This window comes from Ciona robusta, chromosome 13 (genome assembly GCF_009617815.1).
Source record: "Ciona robusta chromosome 13, ASM961781v2".
Lineage (NCBI taxonomy): Eukaryota > Metazoa > Chordata > Ascidiacea > Phlebobranchia > Cionidae > Ciona > Ciona robusta.
The window spans coordinates 1,529,228-1,548,634 of NC_143247.1; the positions used below are offsets into that span (position 1 = coordinate 1,529,228).

The 19,407-nt window shown below is 36.4% G+C and overlaps 3 protein-coding genes across 3 annotated transcripts; 2 read left to right on the forward strand and 1 right to left on the reverse strand.

The window, feature by feature from the left end:
- Positions 1-2,057: 2,057 nt before the first annotated feature.
- LOC149725677 (uncharacterized) lies at positions 2,058-6,438 on the reverse strand. Its single transcript, XM_089891262.1, has 6 exons — positions 6,305-6,438; positions 5,771-6,217; positions 4,903-4,988; positions 4,434-4,567; positions 3,289-3,460; positions 2,058-3,103 (listed from the first exon to the last, which is right to left on the reverse strand). The coding sequence occupies exons 2-6, from the start codon at positions 6,195-6,197 to the stop codon at positions 2,762-2,764; spliced, it is 1,161 nt and encodes a 386-aa protein (XP_089747388.1). The 5' UTR covers positions 6,198-6,217; positions 6,305-6,438; the 3' UTR covers positions 2,058-2,761.
- Positions 6,439-7,244: 806 nt separating this feature from the next.
- On the forward strand, positions 7,245-13,942 carry LOC149725678 (peroxisomal sarcosine oxidase-like). The gene is made up of 8 exons (XM_089891264.1): positions 7,245-7,510; positions 7,892-8,040; positions 8,719-8,923; positions 9,745-9,933; positions 10,651-10,788; positions 11,423-11,593; positions 12,441-12,516; positions 13,378-13,942. The coding sequence occupies exons 1-8, from the start codon at positions 7,406-7,408 to the stop codon at positions 13,497-13,499; spliced, it is 1,155 nt and encodes a 384-aa protein (XP_089747390.1). The 5' UTR covers positions 7,245-7,405; the 3' UTR covers positions 13,500-13,942.
- A 759-nt stretch (positions 13,943-14,701) lies between these two features.
- On the forward strand, positions 14,702-16,796 carry LOC149725679 (uncharacterized). Its single transcript, XM_089891255.1, has one exon. The coding sequence runs from the start codon at positions 14,879-14,881 to the stop codon at positions 16,334-16,336; it is 1,458 nt and encodes a 485-aa protein (XP_089747381.1). The 5' UTR covers positions 14,702-14,878; the 3' UTR covers positions 16,337-16,796.
- Positions 16,797-19,407: the final 2,611 nt, after the last annotated feature.

The window sequence follows — 19,407 nt, forward strand, 5'->3', positions numbered from 1 at the left end:
CAATTTCCACGACCGCCATATACCGTTGTTACAATTTTTATAGCACGTTCAGCATAGTTAAGATTTTATTGGCTAAAGGTGTCCAGTCTTCCCCACCCTACTATATATGATACTTTTACCCAACTGTAGTATTATGTTTAATACGTACTTGTAGGTATATCAGTTGTGTAGTAAACAATAATAGCTTCAGGTTGTTGTATTCTCGCCATTGACCGTAAAGCTAAATACTTAAGAAAGTCGAACTTAATATTCCCAACCATTATTAGATAAACAATATTTGGAATTTTGTATTTTTTCCCGAATTGGTCAAAATCTCGTTTTTCCGCCAAGTCGCCACATATTATAGGTAAAACTGGCAAAGTCTTACAAACTGTGTAATTCATCACAATTGATGTTTTTTTGCAGGAACTCTTGCGATGCGAAATATATGTTTGTTTCTTCAACGCCTCTGCTAGGTTTTGCTTGCGTCCTGGATTTGCTGATTTATAAACTACCAATAATAATGCTAATACAATTGCCATTAACAGAGAAAATTGCCTTTTTTTGTTGAAGTGAAACATTTTTGTCCAAATGTTTAAACCTTGGCTAAAAAAAACATAAATTTCATTTATAATTTACATAGTAGGGTGGGGGAGATGGGACACCTTTTAGCTCTATTTTCTCGTCCGATTTGTAGTAAACAATGAACATTCAAATGGGTATAAAACTATACCCTCACGACTCCTATAGACCGTCTTTATTTGCTTAAAACACGATCACGATATTTGGATGTTATGTGCCAAAGGTGTCCCATTTTCTCCCACCCAAATATATAGTAGCGCTTGACTGCCTTGCCAACTTTATGATCAAGTTTACCTAAGTTTGACAGTGTTATGCAAACTTGGCCATTAAACAATAGCATTGTGAGCTCAAAATATTTGACTGTTCTCACTGTTTTCGTTTACATTTTATAATATTATAACTAAAACCAAAGCGTCTTTGACGAACTGTTAACGAATGGCGCCTACGTTTTTGAAGTCTGCCGCTAATATCTTTGCCGGCGAACGTTGATGCATGATTGTGCTGCATATTAATCGCCGGAAATTCTGTTATTCAGATGCTATTGTTTAAGAACCGTGCTGTATCGCGGTTGCTGCACATTAGTATCTACGATTGCGTGCTAGTTAGTGGCAATGCTCTGTGATACCACTCTCTCCTTGTGTTGCTCTACCTTTTGTTTATAATAATCTTTTTGTCTCTTCGATTACGGCAGCAAAGACTTAAAAATATTATTACCGTATAGTGACAAAATAACAGTTGCTACCATTGTGGGCGTATGTGTCCTTGGGCAAGACGTTTAACGGCAATTGCTCCAACCCAGTGGTCACTAATGGGTTGTCCAAATTATCAGCCATACACAAAAAAATGGAAAAATCTAAAAAAAATAATCACCTACAAAGTAACATACATGGTAACTCGTAAGCTGGCACGAGGTGTATGAACAACCGTTTTATAACTACTGTCATTTTCCGGCCACGCGAGGATAAAGTAAGTTACATGCATACATACATTTAAAAACATTTACATTTTATTGGAAGAAAAAGCGTGGTCGCTACACCTTCTTTTACAAAACACGCAAGGCAAAAATTTTCTTAAGTTATCAAAGCATCAGCCTGGTGGATCCTAATCAAAATCCACTGTTGTTTTGTCGCTATATCCTTCCTTTTCGTTTTTAATATTTCAAAATCTTTGCTACCGTAATCTAAAAAACAAATAAAGTTATTATTGTAATATATATTATCTTAGAAATACAGTGCCGAAATTGCTATAAAGAAAAATCCTTTTACTTGACTTGTTTTAAATGTATGATACAGAGCTGAAGTGAAAACGTTGTCGTTAGTTTATATGTACTTAAACGCATGCTCGTGTTTGGCCATTATTAGAGTTACGGGACACTGAATAAACGGATAATAAATGAATGTAGATAGCTTTATCCTCGCGTCGCCGGAAAACGACAGTCGTTATAAAACGAGTATTTTACACTGATAACTTATTATTATTATTATTATTATTATGAGTAAATGTGCAAAAAAATGTGTATTAATCTGTTAAATCAAAATAATAACAAGAGAGCAAAGCTCTAATTGATGGGCACGTATTAAACAAATCAACACAACATTATTTAACCATATTAGTCTAATCGTTTTATTCGGCAAGATAATTAACGGCAATTGCTCCAACCTAGTGATCACCAGGTTGTCTAAATTATCAGCCATACATAAAAAGTAAAGGAAAAAAATTAACCACCTACAAAAAGTAACATACCTGGTAACTTGTAAGCTGGCACGAGGTGTATGAACACCTGTGTTATAACGACTGTCGTTTTCCGGCCACCCGAGGTAAAAGTATAAATTACAATTATTTAAAAATAATTTAATAGCCTTGTGTTTTTGCCATATATATATATATATATAGATTCATTATAGAATGACTATAAAGAAATTGCTTTATCACAGAAAATGATATACAGGTATTTATATTCTTATTGATACATATTATTAGAATGTTTATTATAGTAGGGTGGGGGAGACGCGAAACTTTAGCACATAATATCCAAATATCCTGAACATGTTTAAAACAATTAACAACGGTATATTAGGGTCGTGAGAATACAGTTTTATAATTCCTCGAATATTCTTTCTTTACTACCAAATAAGACGACAAAATTGAATTAAAAGGTTTCCAATCTCCCCCACCCTACTATATAAGTGTTAACATGCATTTATCCAGAGTTATCCGGCTCTATCCTGGGCAGCGGCTTCAATTTGATCGTGGGCGCTCGGTTGTAAACTTTTTCATCCGGTTTAAATATCAGATCTGGACTTCCAAAGTAAGCTATTCTAGCTGCTGCTCCGTATATATTATCTCTGGTTCGGATTTGTTCTTCAGTATCCGTATAAATGTATTGTAAGTGCGAATTGTGTTGTACGGCCGCTCTTGGGTGTATGTGAAGCGCATAATTTTCACTTAAATCATATTTGCTTTCAACTGCTGCCCCAAGGCCTTCGTATCCTTCAAACGGAAGCGGTCTGTTCAATGCAAACTCTTCAATGTGTACATTCGGCTAAAAAAACAATATTTTGTTTTAATAACTGTTTTTGTCGTTATATCCGTTTTTTTGTTTAAAATATTACTAAATCTTCGCTACCGCAATCGAAGAGACAAATAGAAGTTATTATTATTAATATTATTATCATAACAAAATGAAATAAATTCTGATATTGAATCTAGGAAATTAGTTTTATTTACCGCCATGTTTTTCCGATAAAATTGGTGCAGACCGTTCTGTGCATATTTATAGTATACTTTTGGATCATAATTTTCAAATGCTTTCAAAAAGCTCTCATGGTAAAACTTGTTTAAAAACTTCGAATTCGGTTCGGCCAGCAAAATCCCCGCATTGATGCTCAAAGCGTGTTCACTGTAAATTAAATAAAACCTTATTAAAGGTGGCTGTACACAGTATCCGGAATTCGTCCGTTTTGTCTGTTTTGTCCGGATTTCGTTGCCGCATGCGGAACTCGGTAATGGGTTTGCATGCGACTTCGCAAGCAGATTCGCATGCCGGATACTGTGTACAGCCACCTTAATACAAATTGAAAATTATTTATGAATGAAAGACCCCTATTCAACCACTTGTAACAGGACAAGAGCCGTCGTTTTATCACATTTTGCAACTCGTGACACAGTTGGTTAGCCTGCCTCTAACCTAGAGGTAATGGGTTCAAGGCTCTTCGCTGCCACCATTGTGGGCGTATGTGTCACTGGGCAAGACACTTAACAGCAATTACTCTAACCCAGTGGTCATATATATAAGCAATTACCCTCTAAACTACATACGGTAACTCGTAAGTTGTTACGAGATGTATGAAACAGAACACCCGTGTCATAACGACTGTCGTTTCCCAGCCACGCAAGGCAAGTTACAAACACTTATTATTTCGACTACAATCGCTAAAGTGCGGAATAAATCACAATCTAATTATATAGTAGGGTGGGGAGAATGGGACACCTTTTCATTCTATTTTCTCATCCCATTTAGTAATAAACAAATAACGTTCAAATAATTATAAAACCGTATCTTCAACGACTCTCATAAGAGCGTTGTTAAATGTTTAAAACAATGTCAAGATATTTAGATATTATGTGCTATAAAGCTGTGCCGTTTTCCCCACCCTATAATATTTTATATAGTGGGGTGGGGGGAAATGGGACACATTTAGCGCAGAATATCCAAATATCCTGATCGTGTTTTAAACAATTAACAACGGTCTAAGGGAGTCATAAGGATACGGATTTATATTTATTTGAATTTTTTGTTTACTATCAAATATGACCAGTAAATAGAATGATAAGGTGTCCTATCTTCCCCATCCCACTATAATAAAACTTACCGTCCAGCAACGAAAGAAAAGTGGCGAAAAGAGTCAAGGTTTTTTAATAGAATAACATCATTGTCCACGTATATACCCCCATGCTTAATCAGTTTTGTAAACCGAATAACTTCCGCCCGAGAATCTGCACTTATCTATAAACACAAATAAAAACAGAAATTAAAAGTAACAGTAATACATTTTGTCAGGCCAAGATTTTTGCTGATCGATAAAAAGTTTTTGCTGACCGAAAAAAAATTATCGACAAAGTTATATACGTAGTAACTCGTAATAAGCGGGCTAAGGTGTATGAAACAGAACACCCGTGTTTAACGACTGTCCTTGCATCGCAACGCAAGTGGTCATAAATTCCATTCATTAAACTAATATAGGAATTAGACACAACAGAGCCCATTTTTTCATAAGACTTTTTTGTAAGTTTTTTTTTATAAGTTTTTTTTTTATAAGTTTTTTAGATGAAGGTACTCGCCTGTTTACCGTTGACACGTAATGGGTCTTTTACTTTAACCCATCGGAGGCATGGTATTTCTCGGATCGCCTTTTTGGCGAATTTACCTACAAATTACAACAAACATAATAATAAATTTATTTGTTCCTACGATTACAGTAGCGTAGATTTAGAAATATTTTAAACGAAAAGACAAGGTATAGCGACAAAACTACAGTTGTTAAAACACGCTCACAGTTTAAAACATAATAATTTAGATTTAACTGAAAGAAAATAAGCGTGGTCGCTACACCTAGCGGACAAACAAGCCATTTATGTTTAATTATTACTAAGTTAATCTTCTATTAGAAACAAACGTGTGCGTATAGACACAACCCGTGCAGTGGGGGAGTCGGCTTTAAACAGGATTGCCCTAATAGTTTGGATTTAGTTTTAATTGACCAGTATTTTATCGTATATACAAAACCTTTTTCTACTGTGTATAGTAGAGTGGGGGAGATGGGAAACGTTTTGCACATAATATCCTAGTGTGCTGATCGTATTTTAAACAATTAACAACGGTCTATGAAATTTGTCAGGATACGCTTTTGTAATTCTTTTAGCGTTCGTTGTTTACTCCTAATTATACAAGCAAATAGAATGAAACAGTGTCCTATTTTCCCCACCTTACTATATATATGGAGCAGGGTGTGGGAAGATGGGACACCTTTTAGCTCCACTTTCTCGTCCCATTTGGTAGTAAACAAAGAACATTCAAAGAAATAAATAACTATATCCTCACGACTCCCATAGACCATTGTTAATTGTTTAAAACAAGATCAGGATATTTGGATAATACGTGCTAAAGGTGTCTCATCTTCCCCCACTCTACTATATATGTAATACGTACTTGTAGGTATGACAGTTGTGTAGTAGATAATAACGGCTTCTGGCTGTTGTATTCTTGCCACTGACCGCAAGGCTAAATACTTAAGAAAGTCGAACTGAACGTTTCTAACCAATATTAGATAAACAATATTTGGAATTTTGTATTTTTTCCCGAATTGGTCAAAATCTCGCTTTTTTGCCAAGTCGCCACATGTTATGGGTAAAAGTGGCAAAGTCTCGCAAATTGTGTAGTTGGTTGCAGTTGCTGTTTTTTTGCATGAGTTCTTCTTATGCAAAATATATGTTTGTTTCTGCAGTGTCTCTGCTAGGTTTAGCCAACGTCGGTTTAGCTTGCGAACTGGCTTTGCTGGTTTCTTTATTACCAGTATTAACACTAAAACAATCGCCAACAAGAGAAACAATGGCATTTTTTTATTGAAATGAAACATTTTTGTCCGAACCTTTTAAGCTTTGAAAAAAAAACAACCTAAAGTTACATTTCATTCAAAAGTTTATAAATAGCGCTTGACTGTGCTAATTTTATGAACAAACTTACCTAAGTTTGACAACATAATGCAAATTGGCCATTATTAAACTAAAGTATTTATGGCCCAAAATATTTGACTGTCCTCACATGTTATTTTTATAGATAAAACCAAAGCGTCTTTGACGTATACTGTTAGCGATTGCGGCTACGTTTCCTAAGTCTGTCGCATATGTCCGCGTCGAGGATTGCGTAAATCTATTGAATACAAATCGCCGGAAATTCCTGTATTAAGATGCTATTATTGTACCGTCCTATATTGTCTGTTTCTGCACATTAGTAAGCTACCTATATGATTGCGTGGTAGTTTGTTGCAATGATGTGTAATAAACAGAATATATATAGTTCCAAAACAACAGTTGTTAAAACACGCTTACAAAAACATTTACATTTTACTGGAAGAAAATAAGCGTGATCGCTACACTTTCTTTTATAGAACACGCAATTCAAAGCTATATGAATATAACTTGCTTTATCCTCGCGTGGCTGGAAAACGACAGTCGTTATAACACGGGTTTAACACCTTGTGCCAGCTTACAAGTTACAATATATGTTACTTTGTGGGTAGTTATTTTTTTTATGTATGGCTGATAATTTGGACAACCCATTAGTGACCAATGGGTTGGAGCAATTGCCGTTAAGTGTCTTGCCCAAGGACACATACGCCCACAATGGTAGCAGCGACGAGCCTTGAGTCCATTACCTCTGGGTTACAGGCAGGCGCGCGAACCACTCACGTCGCCGGACAAATTATTAAATTGTTAAGTTCAGGGAATTTAGGTACTTTGGCAAATTAATATATGCAAGAATTCAAGTAGAAAGTGAACCTAAAATAAACAATAAAATTCTTTGTTTTTAATTTTAAAGTACATGCCTTTCTTTTATTTGTTTATGAATTGTGTTGTAATTTTGCAAAGTTTAGCAACACTGGCCCATGTAGTCATGTTTACAATTTCGCCAGAATGACGGTTGAGAAATGTGTTATTAATTGTGGTGCGTGAACGTGACTGCGTGTTAGCTTAGCGGTTTAAATTATGCTGCGTGGCTGGTACACAATTTCCCTTACACACATAACAAAGACGGTCTGCACAGCCTAGCAGACATAGCTGCAAAATGGACGACTTATTTGACGTAATTATTTGTGGCGCTGGGGTACATGGACTTTCTACTGCAAAATTTTTGGCGGAAAAACAAAAGACAGTTTTACTTGTTGAACAGGTAAGGCAAAGAAATAATATTTTAGCTGGTGAACAGTGAAAAAAGTTCATACTGATACCCTCTGTATATTTTTCCGCGAAAAAGTGTTAAAATCTGGATGAATGTAACTTGCTTTATCCATGTGTGGCCTAAAAACAACAATCATTATAACACGGGTGTTCTGTTTCATACACCTCGTGCAGCTTACGAGTTACCATGTATATACCTTATTTATCCTCGCAAGGTGGGGCAACGACAGTCGTTATAGCATGAATGTTCTGTTTCATACACCTCGTGCAGCTTATGAGTTACCATGTACGTTACTTTGTGGCTGACTGTGTTTTGCCACTGGGTTGGAAAAGAATAGAGTGTTGCTATGTCTTTATTTTTGTGCTTTTTTAGTTTCCCATTCCGCATTCGCGCGGCAGTTCTCATGGCCACTCTCGAATCATTCGATTTTCATACACAACATCGCAGCATTCACAATTAATGAGGGAATCTTTTCGTAATTGGTTAAAACTGGAAGAAGAGTCTGGGACTAAACTGTTTGAGTAAGTGTATCCTGTGTATGTAGTCTTGACAGACCTTTTTGTTTCTATTAGAAGTTTAACTTGATAATAATTAAACATAAATGTTGCTACCATTGTGGACAAGTTGTGGATAATTGCTGCTACCAATATGGGCGTATGTATCCTTGGGCAAGACACTTAATGACAATTAAATGCTCCAACCGTCCGGCGCCGTGGCGTAGTGGTTAGCGCGCCTGCCTGTAACCATTAGGTAATGGGTTCAAGGCTCGTCGCTGCTACCATTGTGGGCGTATGTGTCCTTGGGAAAGACACTTAACGACAATTGCTCCAACCCAGTGGTCACTAGTGGGTTGTCCAAATTATCAGCCATACATAAAAAAATGAAAAAATTCCCAAAAAAATAATCACCCACAAAGTAACATACATGGTAACTCGTAAGCTGGCACGAGGTGTTAAACCCGTGTGATAACGAATGTCGTTTTCCGGCCACGCGAGGATAAAGTAAGTTACATTCATTCATTCAACCCAGTGGTCACTATTGGGTTGTCAAAAATATCAGTCATACATAAATAAATCACCTAAAAAGTTACATACGTGGTAACTGTAAGCAGTAGATGAAGCAAAACATGTTATAACGATTATCATTTCCCATGCACTCCAGAACAAAATTCTTTAAATTATTATTTCTGTTAAAAATAGAAACTGTGGACTTCTAAATATTGGAGGGGGTCGTGTTTTGACACAAGTGTCTTCTGGTTTACGTTCTCTTGGTCAAGAAGGCCAGAGTTTATCAGCTTCAGAAATAAACACAAAATTCCCAGGACTTAAGACCCAAAAGTACGATGGTTTATATGAAAAAACTGCTGGGTTATTAATGGCAGACAAATGTATTCTAGCCTTAAAAGTAAGCTGAATGAATACTTTATTTTAAAGCCGACTCCCCCTATTGTAGGGTTCGTGTCTTTACACACACTTTTGTTTATATTAGAAGTTTAACTTGATAATAGTCCGGCGCCGTGGCTCAGTGGTTCAGGCGCCTGCATCGAAACCAAAGTGTCCCCGGTTCGATGCTCGGCAGCGGTACTAACACTGATCGGCGTATGTGTCCTTGGGCAAGACACTTAACGGACATTGCTCCAACCCAGCGGTCACTAATGGGTTGTCCAAATTGTAAGCCATATCAAATAAAATCATACACAAAGTTGAAAAGTATATGGTAACTCGTAAGCACACGAGGATAAACAATGGTGCCAACAATACGCGTCTGACTGCGATGCGGTGTCGCGGCACCGCTCGCAAGAAGGACTTAAATGGGCTTTCCGGGTGTTGGGGTAAAGGGCCAAATCTGGCCTAAATCCCAGGTCCTTGACAAGGACCTCACCCATAAAGAATAAAAAAAAAAAAAAAAAAAACTTGATAATAATTAAACCTAAATGGCTCGTTTGTCTGCTACGTGTAGCGACCGCGCTTATTTTCTTCCAATTAAATGTAAATATGTTTTTAACTGTAAGCGTGTTTTAACAACTGTTGTTTTGTCGCTTTATCCTGTCTTTGTCTGCGAAGTGTAGCGACCAGGCTTATTTTCTTCCAATTAAATGTAAATATGTTTTTAACTGTAAGCGTGTTTTAACAACTGTTGTTTTATTGCTATAACTTGTCTTTTTGTTAAAATAGTTTTTTTTAGTTTAACAACACATTCTATACATTAACACCATTTTTATATAGGATTCTGCCTTGAAACTAGGTGTTGTTATGAAAGAATGTGAAAAAGTGACTGACATTGTTCCAGTGAATGCTAGCAGGGTAGAAGTGCATACAAACAAAGGAAAATATCGCTCAAAATCGCTCATACTAACTTGTGGGCCATGGATAAACAAAGTCTTACAGCCATTGAAACTAAAGCTTCCAGTATCGGTAACGTTTTGAATATCTGTAACTTGTTTATCCCTGCGTGGTGGGGCAATGACAGTAGGTGATAGTCCTTGGGCAAGACAATTAACTACAATTGCTCCAACCCAGTGGTCACTATTTGGTTGTCTAAATCATCAGACATTAAAACAATCAACTATAAAGTTATATGTGTAGGAAAATGGGTATGGGGTGTTCGAAACAGAACACCCGTGTTTTATTTACTGTTTTTGTCCCGCCATGCTAGGATAAATAAATTACATTTTTCCATTTTTAACTTAACAGCGGGTACGAGTTTTATGAAACAGAACACCCAGGTTTTATTTATTGTCATCACCCCGTCATGTGAGGATAATGTATGTCAGTTTAAACAAATATTTAGCGTGGTAGCACAGTTAGCGCGCTTGCCTGTAACCCAGAGGTAATGGGTTTAAGGCATGTCGTTGCTACCATTGTGGGCGTATGTGTCCTTGAGCAAGAAACTTAACGGCAATTGCTCCAACCCAGTGGTCACTAATGGGTTGTCCAAATTATCAGCCATACATAAAAAAAATGAAAAAATCTTCCCGCAAAAAATATACAGCTTTTTCTGAAGTAAGATACGTGGTAGTGGTAACTTGTAAGCTGGCACGAGGTGTGTGAACACCCGTGATATAATAACTGTCGCGAGGATATAGCAGCTTACATTTATTCACTTAAATATCAATGATTTCTTTTAATTAGCCTTTACTAATACGGGTTACCTACTGGAAAGCAAAAGACCCGGAATTGTACAAGGCAAAACGTTTTCCTTCAGTTATAATAAATGAAAAGGTTCACATATATTCAACGCCAATTTTGGAATACCCCGGGCTTATGAAGGTATTTCATGTTTTTTACTATTTTTGTTGTATTTTTTATTAAAATTTGTGATTTGTGGGTGTTATTGTAGAAAATGTGTGTAATTTTAATACTCTATCTACTTGACAGTGAGCATGAGGTGTATGAATACACCATGTGTGTCTGGTGTATAAGAAGACACCCATGTTGTATCTTGACAGTGAGCATGAGGTGTATAATTACAACATGTGTGTCTGGTGTATAAGAAGACACCCATGTTGTATCTTGACAGTGAGCATGAGGTGTATAATTACAACATGTGTGTCTGGTGTATAAGAAGACACCCATGGTATAACTTGACAGTGAGCATGAGGTGTATGAATACACCATGTGTGTCTGGTGTATAAGAAGACACCCATGTTGTATCTTGACAGTGAGCATGAGGTGTATAATTACAACATGTGTGTCTGGTGTATAAGAAGACACTTATGTTATAACTTGACAGTGAGCATGAGGTGTATGAATACACCATGTGTGTCTGATGTACAAAAAATACCCATGTCATAACTCAACAGTGAGCATGAGGTGTATAAATACACCATGTGTGTGTATGGTTCACACAAAATTTTTTAAAATTTAGTTTACCCATAAGAGTAACTCATTTACAAAATTACAGATATGCTACCACAGCGGAACAGAAATAGATCCAGACCAGCGGGACAAAAAACTGTCAAATAAAGACCAAACAACAGCGGATACACAATGGCAAACACTTGTGACAGCTATAAAGGAATACTATCCTTATATAGAACCTGTTCCATCTGTTACAGAAAGCTGTATTTATTCAGTAAGTGTAGTAAGGTGGGGGGAAAGGACACCTTTAGCACATAATATCCAAATATGCTGATCGTGTTTTAATCAAATAATAAGGGTATATGAGAGTCGTGAGGGTATGGTTTTATGATTATTTGAACGTTCTTTGTTTACTAACAAATGGGACGAGAAAATAAAATGAAAAGGTGTCCCATTTTCCCCACCCTACTACATGAAAATTTGATTTTACAAATACTCTTTGTGTTTTGTCAGACATATGTGTTTAATGTCTCTTATGTTTAAGATTAACTAACTCATTTTGCTTACAATAAAAAAGTTACACAAGTCAATATATATACAGTAATGTAGGGAAAGATGGGACACTTTTTATTCTGTATTCTTGTGGTAGTAAACAAAAAACTTTCAAAAAATTATAAAACAGAAACCTCACGACTCCCATAGACTGTTGTTAATTGTTTAAAACACAATCAAGATATTTGTGTATTATGTCCTAAAGGTGTATGTCTTGAGTGTCTTCCCTCACCGTATATATATTTTCACTTCCCAAATTATCTACAACGGAAATAGTTCTTTTTAAAATACCTGCTTAAAGTAATAGTTTTGTCTTTAAATACCTGCTAAGTTATAAATTACCCCAAACCAGGGTCTATTATGAAATTAATATGCGGTTTAACTGAATTTAAAAAATTACTTTTTTGGAACAACAAAAAATGTGTGACGCAGTAAACATGCTTATTTCATGTCTATTTTTTAGAATTTTTTGAATCTTTTAAAAAATTTTTGGGGGGGGTTGGAGCTTCCTATTTACCCCACTAAACACACCTGCCAAGGCGCAGAAATAATATAAATATTCTGCACAGGTTACTCCTGATCAGGATTATATCTTGGACCGTCATCCTGTTTATTCGAATATTATCATTGGCGCTGGATTTTCTGGTAGGTAGCTAGTTTTATTCTGTTTGCTAGGTACAGTTTCAAGGCTTACTGTGGTGGCTAGGATTCAGTGTGTACCTCGTAACTGGAGGTTCCCAGGTTCAAGGCTCACTGTGGTGGCTACGATTCAGCGTGCACCTTGAACTGGAGTTTCCCAGGTTCAAGGCTCACTGTGGTAACTTCGATTCAGTGTGTACCTCGTAACTGGAGGCTCCCAGGTTCAAGGCTCACTGTGGTGGCTACAATTCAGTGTGTACCTTGAACTGGAGTTTCCCAGGTTCAAGGCTCACTGTGGTAACTTCGATTCAGTGTGTGCCTTGTAACTGGAGGCTCTCAGATTCAAGGCTCACCGTGGTGGCTACAATTCAGTGTGTACCTTGGACTGGAGGTTCCCAGGTTCCAGGCTCACTGTGGTGGCTACGATTCAGTGTGTGTCTCGTAACTGGAGGCTCTCAGATTCAAGGCTCACCGTGGTGGCTACAATTCAGTGTGTACCTTGGACTGGAGGTTCCCAGGTTCCAGGCTCACTGTGGTGGCTACGATTCAGTGTGTGTCTCGTAACTGGAGGCTCTCAGATTCAAGGCTCACTGTGGTGGCTACAATTCAGTGTGTACCTTGGACTGGAGGTTCCCAGGTTCCAGGCTCACTGTGGTGGCTACGATTCAGTGTGTGCCACGTAACTGGAGGTTCCCAGGTTCAAGGCTCACTGTGGTGGCTATGATTCAGTGTGTACCTTGAACTGGAGGTTCCCAGGTTTAAGGCTCACTGTGGTGGCTACAATTCAGCAATTCAGTGTGTGCCAGTTTTAAAGCCTACTATTATAACTACTTAATCTATAATTCATTTACCTGAGAACAATTTTAGGTCATGGGTTTAAATGCTCTCCAGAAATAGGCCGTATTTTGGGTGATATGGCTATTGGAAATCCAACAGCTTACGCGCTGGGCTCTTTCTCTTTGTCAAGATTCAATTCATCTAATTTGTAAAGCAAGAAATGTTTTTATCTATAATTCGCTACTTGTGTATTTAATTCATGCAGTCATTCAGATATTTTATCTCGTTATTCCAATAAATGTTTTTCTTGTTGACTATTCTATATAATTCATACAATTGTTCAGATATTTTATCTCGTTGTTCCATAAAAAAGTTCTTATCATTTGTTACTGTGTATATAGTAATGCAATCATTATATTTTATCGTGTTATTCAAGAAAAAAAAAAGGTTTTATGTGTTTTCACTTTTCAGTAATAAGCAAATGTTTTGTAATACTTTAATTATGTTTCTATAGTTCCGAATGCAATTTAAAAATATGCAGGTTTTAATTGTTTTTAGGTCTATTATTTAATACTGTTTTACTGGTAATGTTTGTAATTGTAATAAAGCTTTTTTGTCCCAACAAAAATGAAATAAAGATTAAATCAGCACAGTAGGGATTTACTATTGTGGACGTGTGTCCATGAACATTTTAACCCAGTGGTCTTCAGTACAGTGGTTACGTTAGCATGAATGTAACTTAATTTATTCTCGCGTGGCCGAAAAACGGCACCTCTGCCAGCTTACGAGTTGCCATGTATGTTACTTGGTATGCATGTATGACTGATAATTTGGACGACCCATTAGTGACCACTGGGTTGGAGCAATTGCCTTTAAATATCTTGCCCAAGGACACATACGCCCACAATGGCAGCAGCGACGAGCCTGGAATCCATTACCTCTGGGTTACAGACAGGGCGCTAACCAACTGTGCTACGGCGCCGTACGTACAGGAAAATGTCATTACTAACAATGCAGGGATAAAGGAGAACAAAAATAAAATAAGCGGAGAGAAGATGGGAAAACGGTGGAGATACAGAGGGAAACAGTTTATTTATTTTATTTTGGGCAAAACAAATTTTTCCTCTGTCCCTATACCCCCTTTTTAGTGTCGGGTGCAGGTCGTGCTCACAAAGCATTCTCTCGTTTTTAAAAAGAAACAGGCGAGAAAGAGAGAGATGCTCTCTGCGACTGCCTGCTTATATTAACCATCCTCTTGTTTTAATAAAAAGAAACAGCCGGGAGAGATTTGTTTCTGCGCACCAGTGGGTATTAAGCGTTATCTCGTTATAAACAAAGAAACAGACGAGAGATTCTCTGCGGATGAGTGGGCATTAGGCGGTCTCTCGTTTAAAATAAAGAAACAGACGAGAGAAAGAGTGCTCGCTGGGAACTGGTGCTCTAAAACCTCCTCTTTTTTAAAGGAACAAAATGAGAGAGAGTTAAGCTTTGTTTACACATTGTTATACAACTCTGTTAGTTTGCTGAGAAGTTGTGTTTATTTCACAGCAAGATAGTACGTGCTTTTTGTATAGTTGTTTAAAATAATAAAATGAACATGCTCGATGACAAAGACACAGCTACATCAATTAGTTTGCTTATTTTACAAGAACTAAAACTTATACGGCAGGACATGAAAAATGAACTGACAAAATTGAGACACGCTTTTTGTAACAAGTATAAAAACAACGAAAAGGGATGTGGCTTATTAGTAGGAAATGGTTTAGAACTGGTTTCTGCCAATGAAAGAAATTCAAAGGAAATAGGCCTATTAGAAAATGGTCCATTGAACAGTGAGGAAAGTTCACGAAAAAGCTCTAATGAGCAGTCATTAAATGCACCTGAAACTATTGAACAAAATGCACAACATATGTGTGATGAATTGGATATAAAACACGAAATTTTACAAGATATTTCTGAGAATTCATGCAATGATGAAGAATACAGTGATACTACTGTTGGAAATATGTTTAAAAGTTTCGAACCAAGTCCGGGTACGGATACAGACAGTAATGATATTGATATTTATATAGCAAGTTCCAACACCGAGTCCATTTCTAATGAGGATACAGAATTAAACATGGGGAAAAATGCTGTAGTTCCATTTACATTACCAATAGTCACAACAACTTATCAGCCAAGTAAAGAAAATTTTATCATTCACACAGAAAATGCATTAAGTGCTGAAAAAACATCAAAAGAATTTGAACATAAAAACTGTGAAAATCAACAAAATTTTTCGTTCGGTAGTAAATTGAAATCGGCTGGTTTAAATGAAGAGAAATTTAAAGAAATCAGTCTGTTTGAAAGTTCTTCAATAAACAGAGATGCTGAACTTCAAATTGCATGTGTGTATGGTAACCTTAAACCAAATACCAGCATGGCTACCAGTTCTAATGCAAAATGTATTTCTGATATGAAATCAGATTCTAATTTGGACACAGTTTCAAATTTCAACCAAGATTTAAACATAGAACCAAATGCTATGATGGCGACACAAAAGAAACAAAATAGAGAACTTTCCAAAAAAAACGTTCGAAGAAAATTTATTCAAGATACCCCAAATACAGCAAAAGTCACTGAAGAATTTGGATCACAATTTAGACCATTTTGCTACGACCAAAATACAAATGATAGCGAATTAAGCTCATTGTCTATGCAATATTATTATGACAATTTTAATGCAAAAAACTCACTGGAAGATTTTAGAAATGTTATTACTGCAATTGATAGCGAACATAAGAAAGTACGACCTCAATGCAAACAATGCGGAAAAGATTTTGATTCCTATTACAAAAAGCGGCGTCATATCGCGTTAACCCATCATTCTAAACCGAAATTTGTTTGTTCATACTGTAAACAAGTTTTTATTTGTAAACCCCATTTGACGGTTCATGTGCGACGAAAACATACCGGCGAAAAACCTTTTTCATGCCTGAATTGTGGTAAAAAGTTTACTTGTATTAGTGATTGCAATCAGCACATGAAGAGCTTGAAAAATTGTCACTAGTATGAAAACACAACTGTAGAATTAATATAGTAGGGTGGAGGAAGACTACACACCTTTTCATTTCATTTTCTCGTCTCATTTGGTAGTAAACAAAGAACAATCAAAGAATTATAAAATCCTATCTTCACGGCTCCCATAGACCGTTGTTAATTGTTTAAAATAAGATTTGGATATTATGTGGTAAAGGTGTCCTGTCTCCCCCACCCTACTATATCATTTTTTTTACCTTTCCACAAATTTAACTGCATGTGATTTAAAGTGATTATTTTCAGATACGTTTGATGCCTTTCTTGCAAAATACTGTTGCAACTTTGTGTGTTTAATATATTCTATTCTAAATGGGTTAAGAGTGACATAGGTCATAAGACCTAACCTATGATTTAGGCCTGAGTTGGGCCATTATCACAACATTGTTTATGCACATTCTGTTCTAAATGAATGAATGTAACTTATGTGTAAAGTCCTGCAGTAAGGCATGCCATGGGACCTGAGATTTAGGTCACAGTTGTTCTATGATTCAGGCCAGAGTTGGCTCATTACCCAGACATTGTTTATGAACATTCTATTTTATATGGGTGAGGTCTCGTTAGAAAACTAAAAGGTCTCGTCTAACAAAATGTCCTATCTTCCCCCATCCTACCAAACTTTTTTTTTATTCATTTAGTAGGGTGGAGGAGACAGGACACCTTTAGTACATAATATTCAAATATCACGATCGTGTTTTTAACAATTAACAACGGTCTATAGAAGGCATGAGGATACGGTTTTATAATTCTCTGAAAGTTTTTTTACTACCAAATGGAAAGAGAAAATGGAATGAAAAGGTGTCCCATCTTCTCCGCCCTACTTTCTTAATTTCGGCTGTTGAGTTAAAGTGTCCCGTGTTTTTTACTGCAACAGGCGATGCTCGTGTAGCGTGTAGATTAATCCTTACCAATCGTTGCATCACGTAGTCATTTCTAGACAGGATATAACTAAAACAGCGTCGAAACTGCATTAATTAGAAAATAAAATCTCGCTGTTAAAAACACTGCACAAAGAAAGAGAGAATTAACCAGAAATTTAACGGGAAAACAGCGTCGAAACTGCATTAATTAGAAAATAAAAATAAAATCTCGCTGTTAAAAACACTGCACAAAGAAAGAGAGAATTAACCAGAAATTGAACGGGAAGTTATTAAAACGAACGACCCCTAACTATTGCTCTAACAGTTCAGCTGGTGTAATAAACATTCTAAAGGACATTTGATCAGTTTTGTTCCATGCTGTTTCGTGTTTGGTTTTAATCGTAAAGCCTTTTTATTGTATAGTAGAGTGGGGGATTATGAAATAATTCTTGAAGTAGCTGTTTTTGTGTTGAGTATTAAGCAAAGTTTGGTTAAGTGTTACAATATCCCCGTCACCGTAATCGAAGAGGCAAATATAGTTGTTAATAGTAGGGTAGGGAAAGATGGGACAACTTTAGTTCATATATAATGTACAAATATCCTGATCGTGTTTTAAACAATTAACAACGGTCTATGGGAGTCGTTATAGGGTACGGTTTTATAATTCTTTGACTGTTTTTTGTTTACTACCAAATGTACGGGAAAATAGAATGAAAAGGTGTCCACTCTTACTTGTCCACTCTTACCCTACTATCACAGAAATTCAGTTGTTGCGTTTAGGCTTGCCAAAACTTACAGCACGTCTCGTTCTTCTCATTAAAACTCATCGCTATTACCGAATCTCGAGCGCCATTTTTAGTGCGAAACGAAAAATTTACTCCTGAAAGCAGATGTATGCGAAGAAGCAAACAAAAAATGCCACCAATAAAGGGCGTTGAGTATTGCAATATTTCATCAGTTCTTCAAAAGAAGGAATGAATGAATGTAACTTACTTTATCCTCGCGTGGCCGGAAAACGACAGTCGTTATCACATAGGGTTTAACACCTCGTGCCAGCTTACGAGTTACCATGTATGTTACTTTGTGGGCAATTAATTTTTTTGTTTTTTTGTCTTCATTTTTTATGTTTGGCTGATAATTTGGACAACCCATTATAGTGACCACTGGGTTGGAGCAATTGTCGTTAAGTGTCTTGCCCAAGGACACATACGCCCACACTGGTAGCAGCGACAGGCCTTGAACCCATTACCTAATGGTTACAGGCAGGCGCGTTAACCACTATACGCCACGGCGCCAGAAGGAGAAATGCCGTGAATGACTGCTTGTTCTTATGGCTTGTAGAAATTATGTTTTATTGTAGATGGAAGAATCAGAATTTCTGTTATCGCTGTTTTTGTATGGCTAGCATATATTTTACGGGTCGTGTCTTTACACACACTTTTGTTTCTATTAGGAGTTTAACTTATTGTGCACGTTAGTGGTCATATTAATCCCTTTTCGTCGAACAGTTGTTCTTGTTGTTGTTGGGCACGTAGTGACGATTTGATCCTTTTTCGTCGAAAAGTTATTCTTGTTCTTGTTGTTGTTGTTTTTTTCGTGACATTTTTACGCACTTACCTCAATTCTTAATTCTAGCATTTATTCTTTAATCTCTTGATTAAAATCAAATCATAATATATATTTATAATTTTTAGACTAAATTTTCAGAATTAAAACCGCATAATTAGCGAATAATTAATAATTACGTTACTCTTCGTTTAAACGCGCTAAATTCAAAATGCACCGTAAACTTTAATTGAATGGTTGTACTCTATAAAGTATCAGAACTATAAGCATAGTTTTCAAAACGCTACTGCATATGATCGCCTAATTAGCCCGTAATTAACGATTACATTTCTGTTTGTTTAAGGCGCTAACTCGTACTTACAATGTACTTTAACATTGATTAATCGATTGTATTCGATATATTATTTCTACCTATAAGCTTATTCTTATAAATCTTAATGAATAAAATCGTTCAATTAATGAGTGATTCATGATCTTCGCTACCGTAATCGAAGAGACAAATAAAGTTATTATTTTTATAGTAGTAATTAGGATTTTCTGCAGATGAACAAGTCAGCACTTTTCTTCTTGCTTCTCACGGGCTTTTAGTACTCTCTGAAACTGCTAATGCGGTATGTTG

Coding starts and splice junctions, on each gene's coding strand:
- LOC149725678 (XM_089891264.1), top strand. CDS start 7,406: ATGGACGACTTATTTGACGTAATTATTTGTGGCGCTGGGGTACATGGA. Junction 8,924..9,744: donor AATGTATTCTAGCCTTAAAA/GTAAGCTGAATG, acceptor ATTTTTATATAG/GATTCTGCCTTGAAACTAGG. Junction 11,594..12,440: donor CAGAAAGCTGTATTTATTCA/GTAAGTGTAGTA, acceptor TATTCTGCACAG/GTTACTCCTGATCAGGATTA.
- LOC149725677 (XM_089891262.1), bottom strand. CDS start 6,197: ATGTTTCATTTCAATAAAAAAATGCCATTGTTTCTCTTGTTGGCGATT. Junction 4,568..4,902: donor TACGTGTCAACGGTAAACAG/GCGAGTACCTTC, acceptor TTGTGTTTATAG/ATAAGTGCAGATTCTCGGGC. Junction 3,461..4,433: donor TTTTCTTTCGTTGCTGGACG/GTAAGTTTTATT, acceptor TTTAATTTACAG/TGAACACGCTTTGAGCATCA.
- LOC149725679 (XM_089891255.1), top strand. CDS start 14,879: ATGAACATGCTCGATGACAAAGACACAGCTACATCAATTAGTTTGCTT.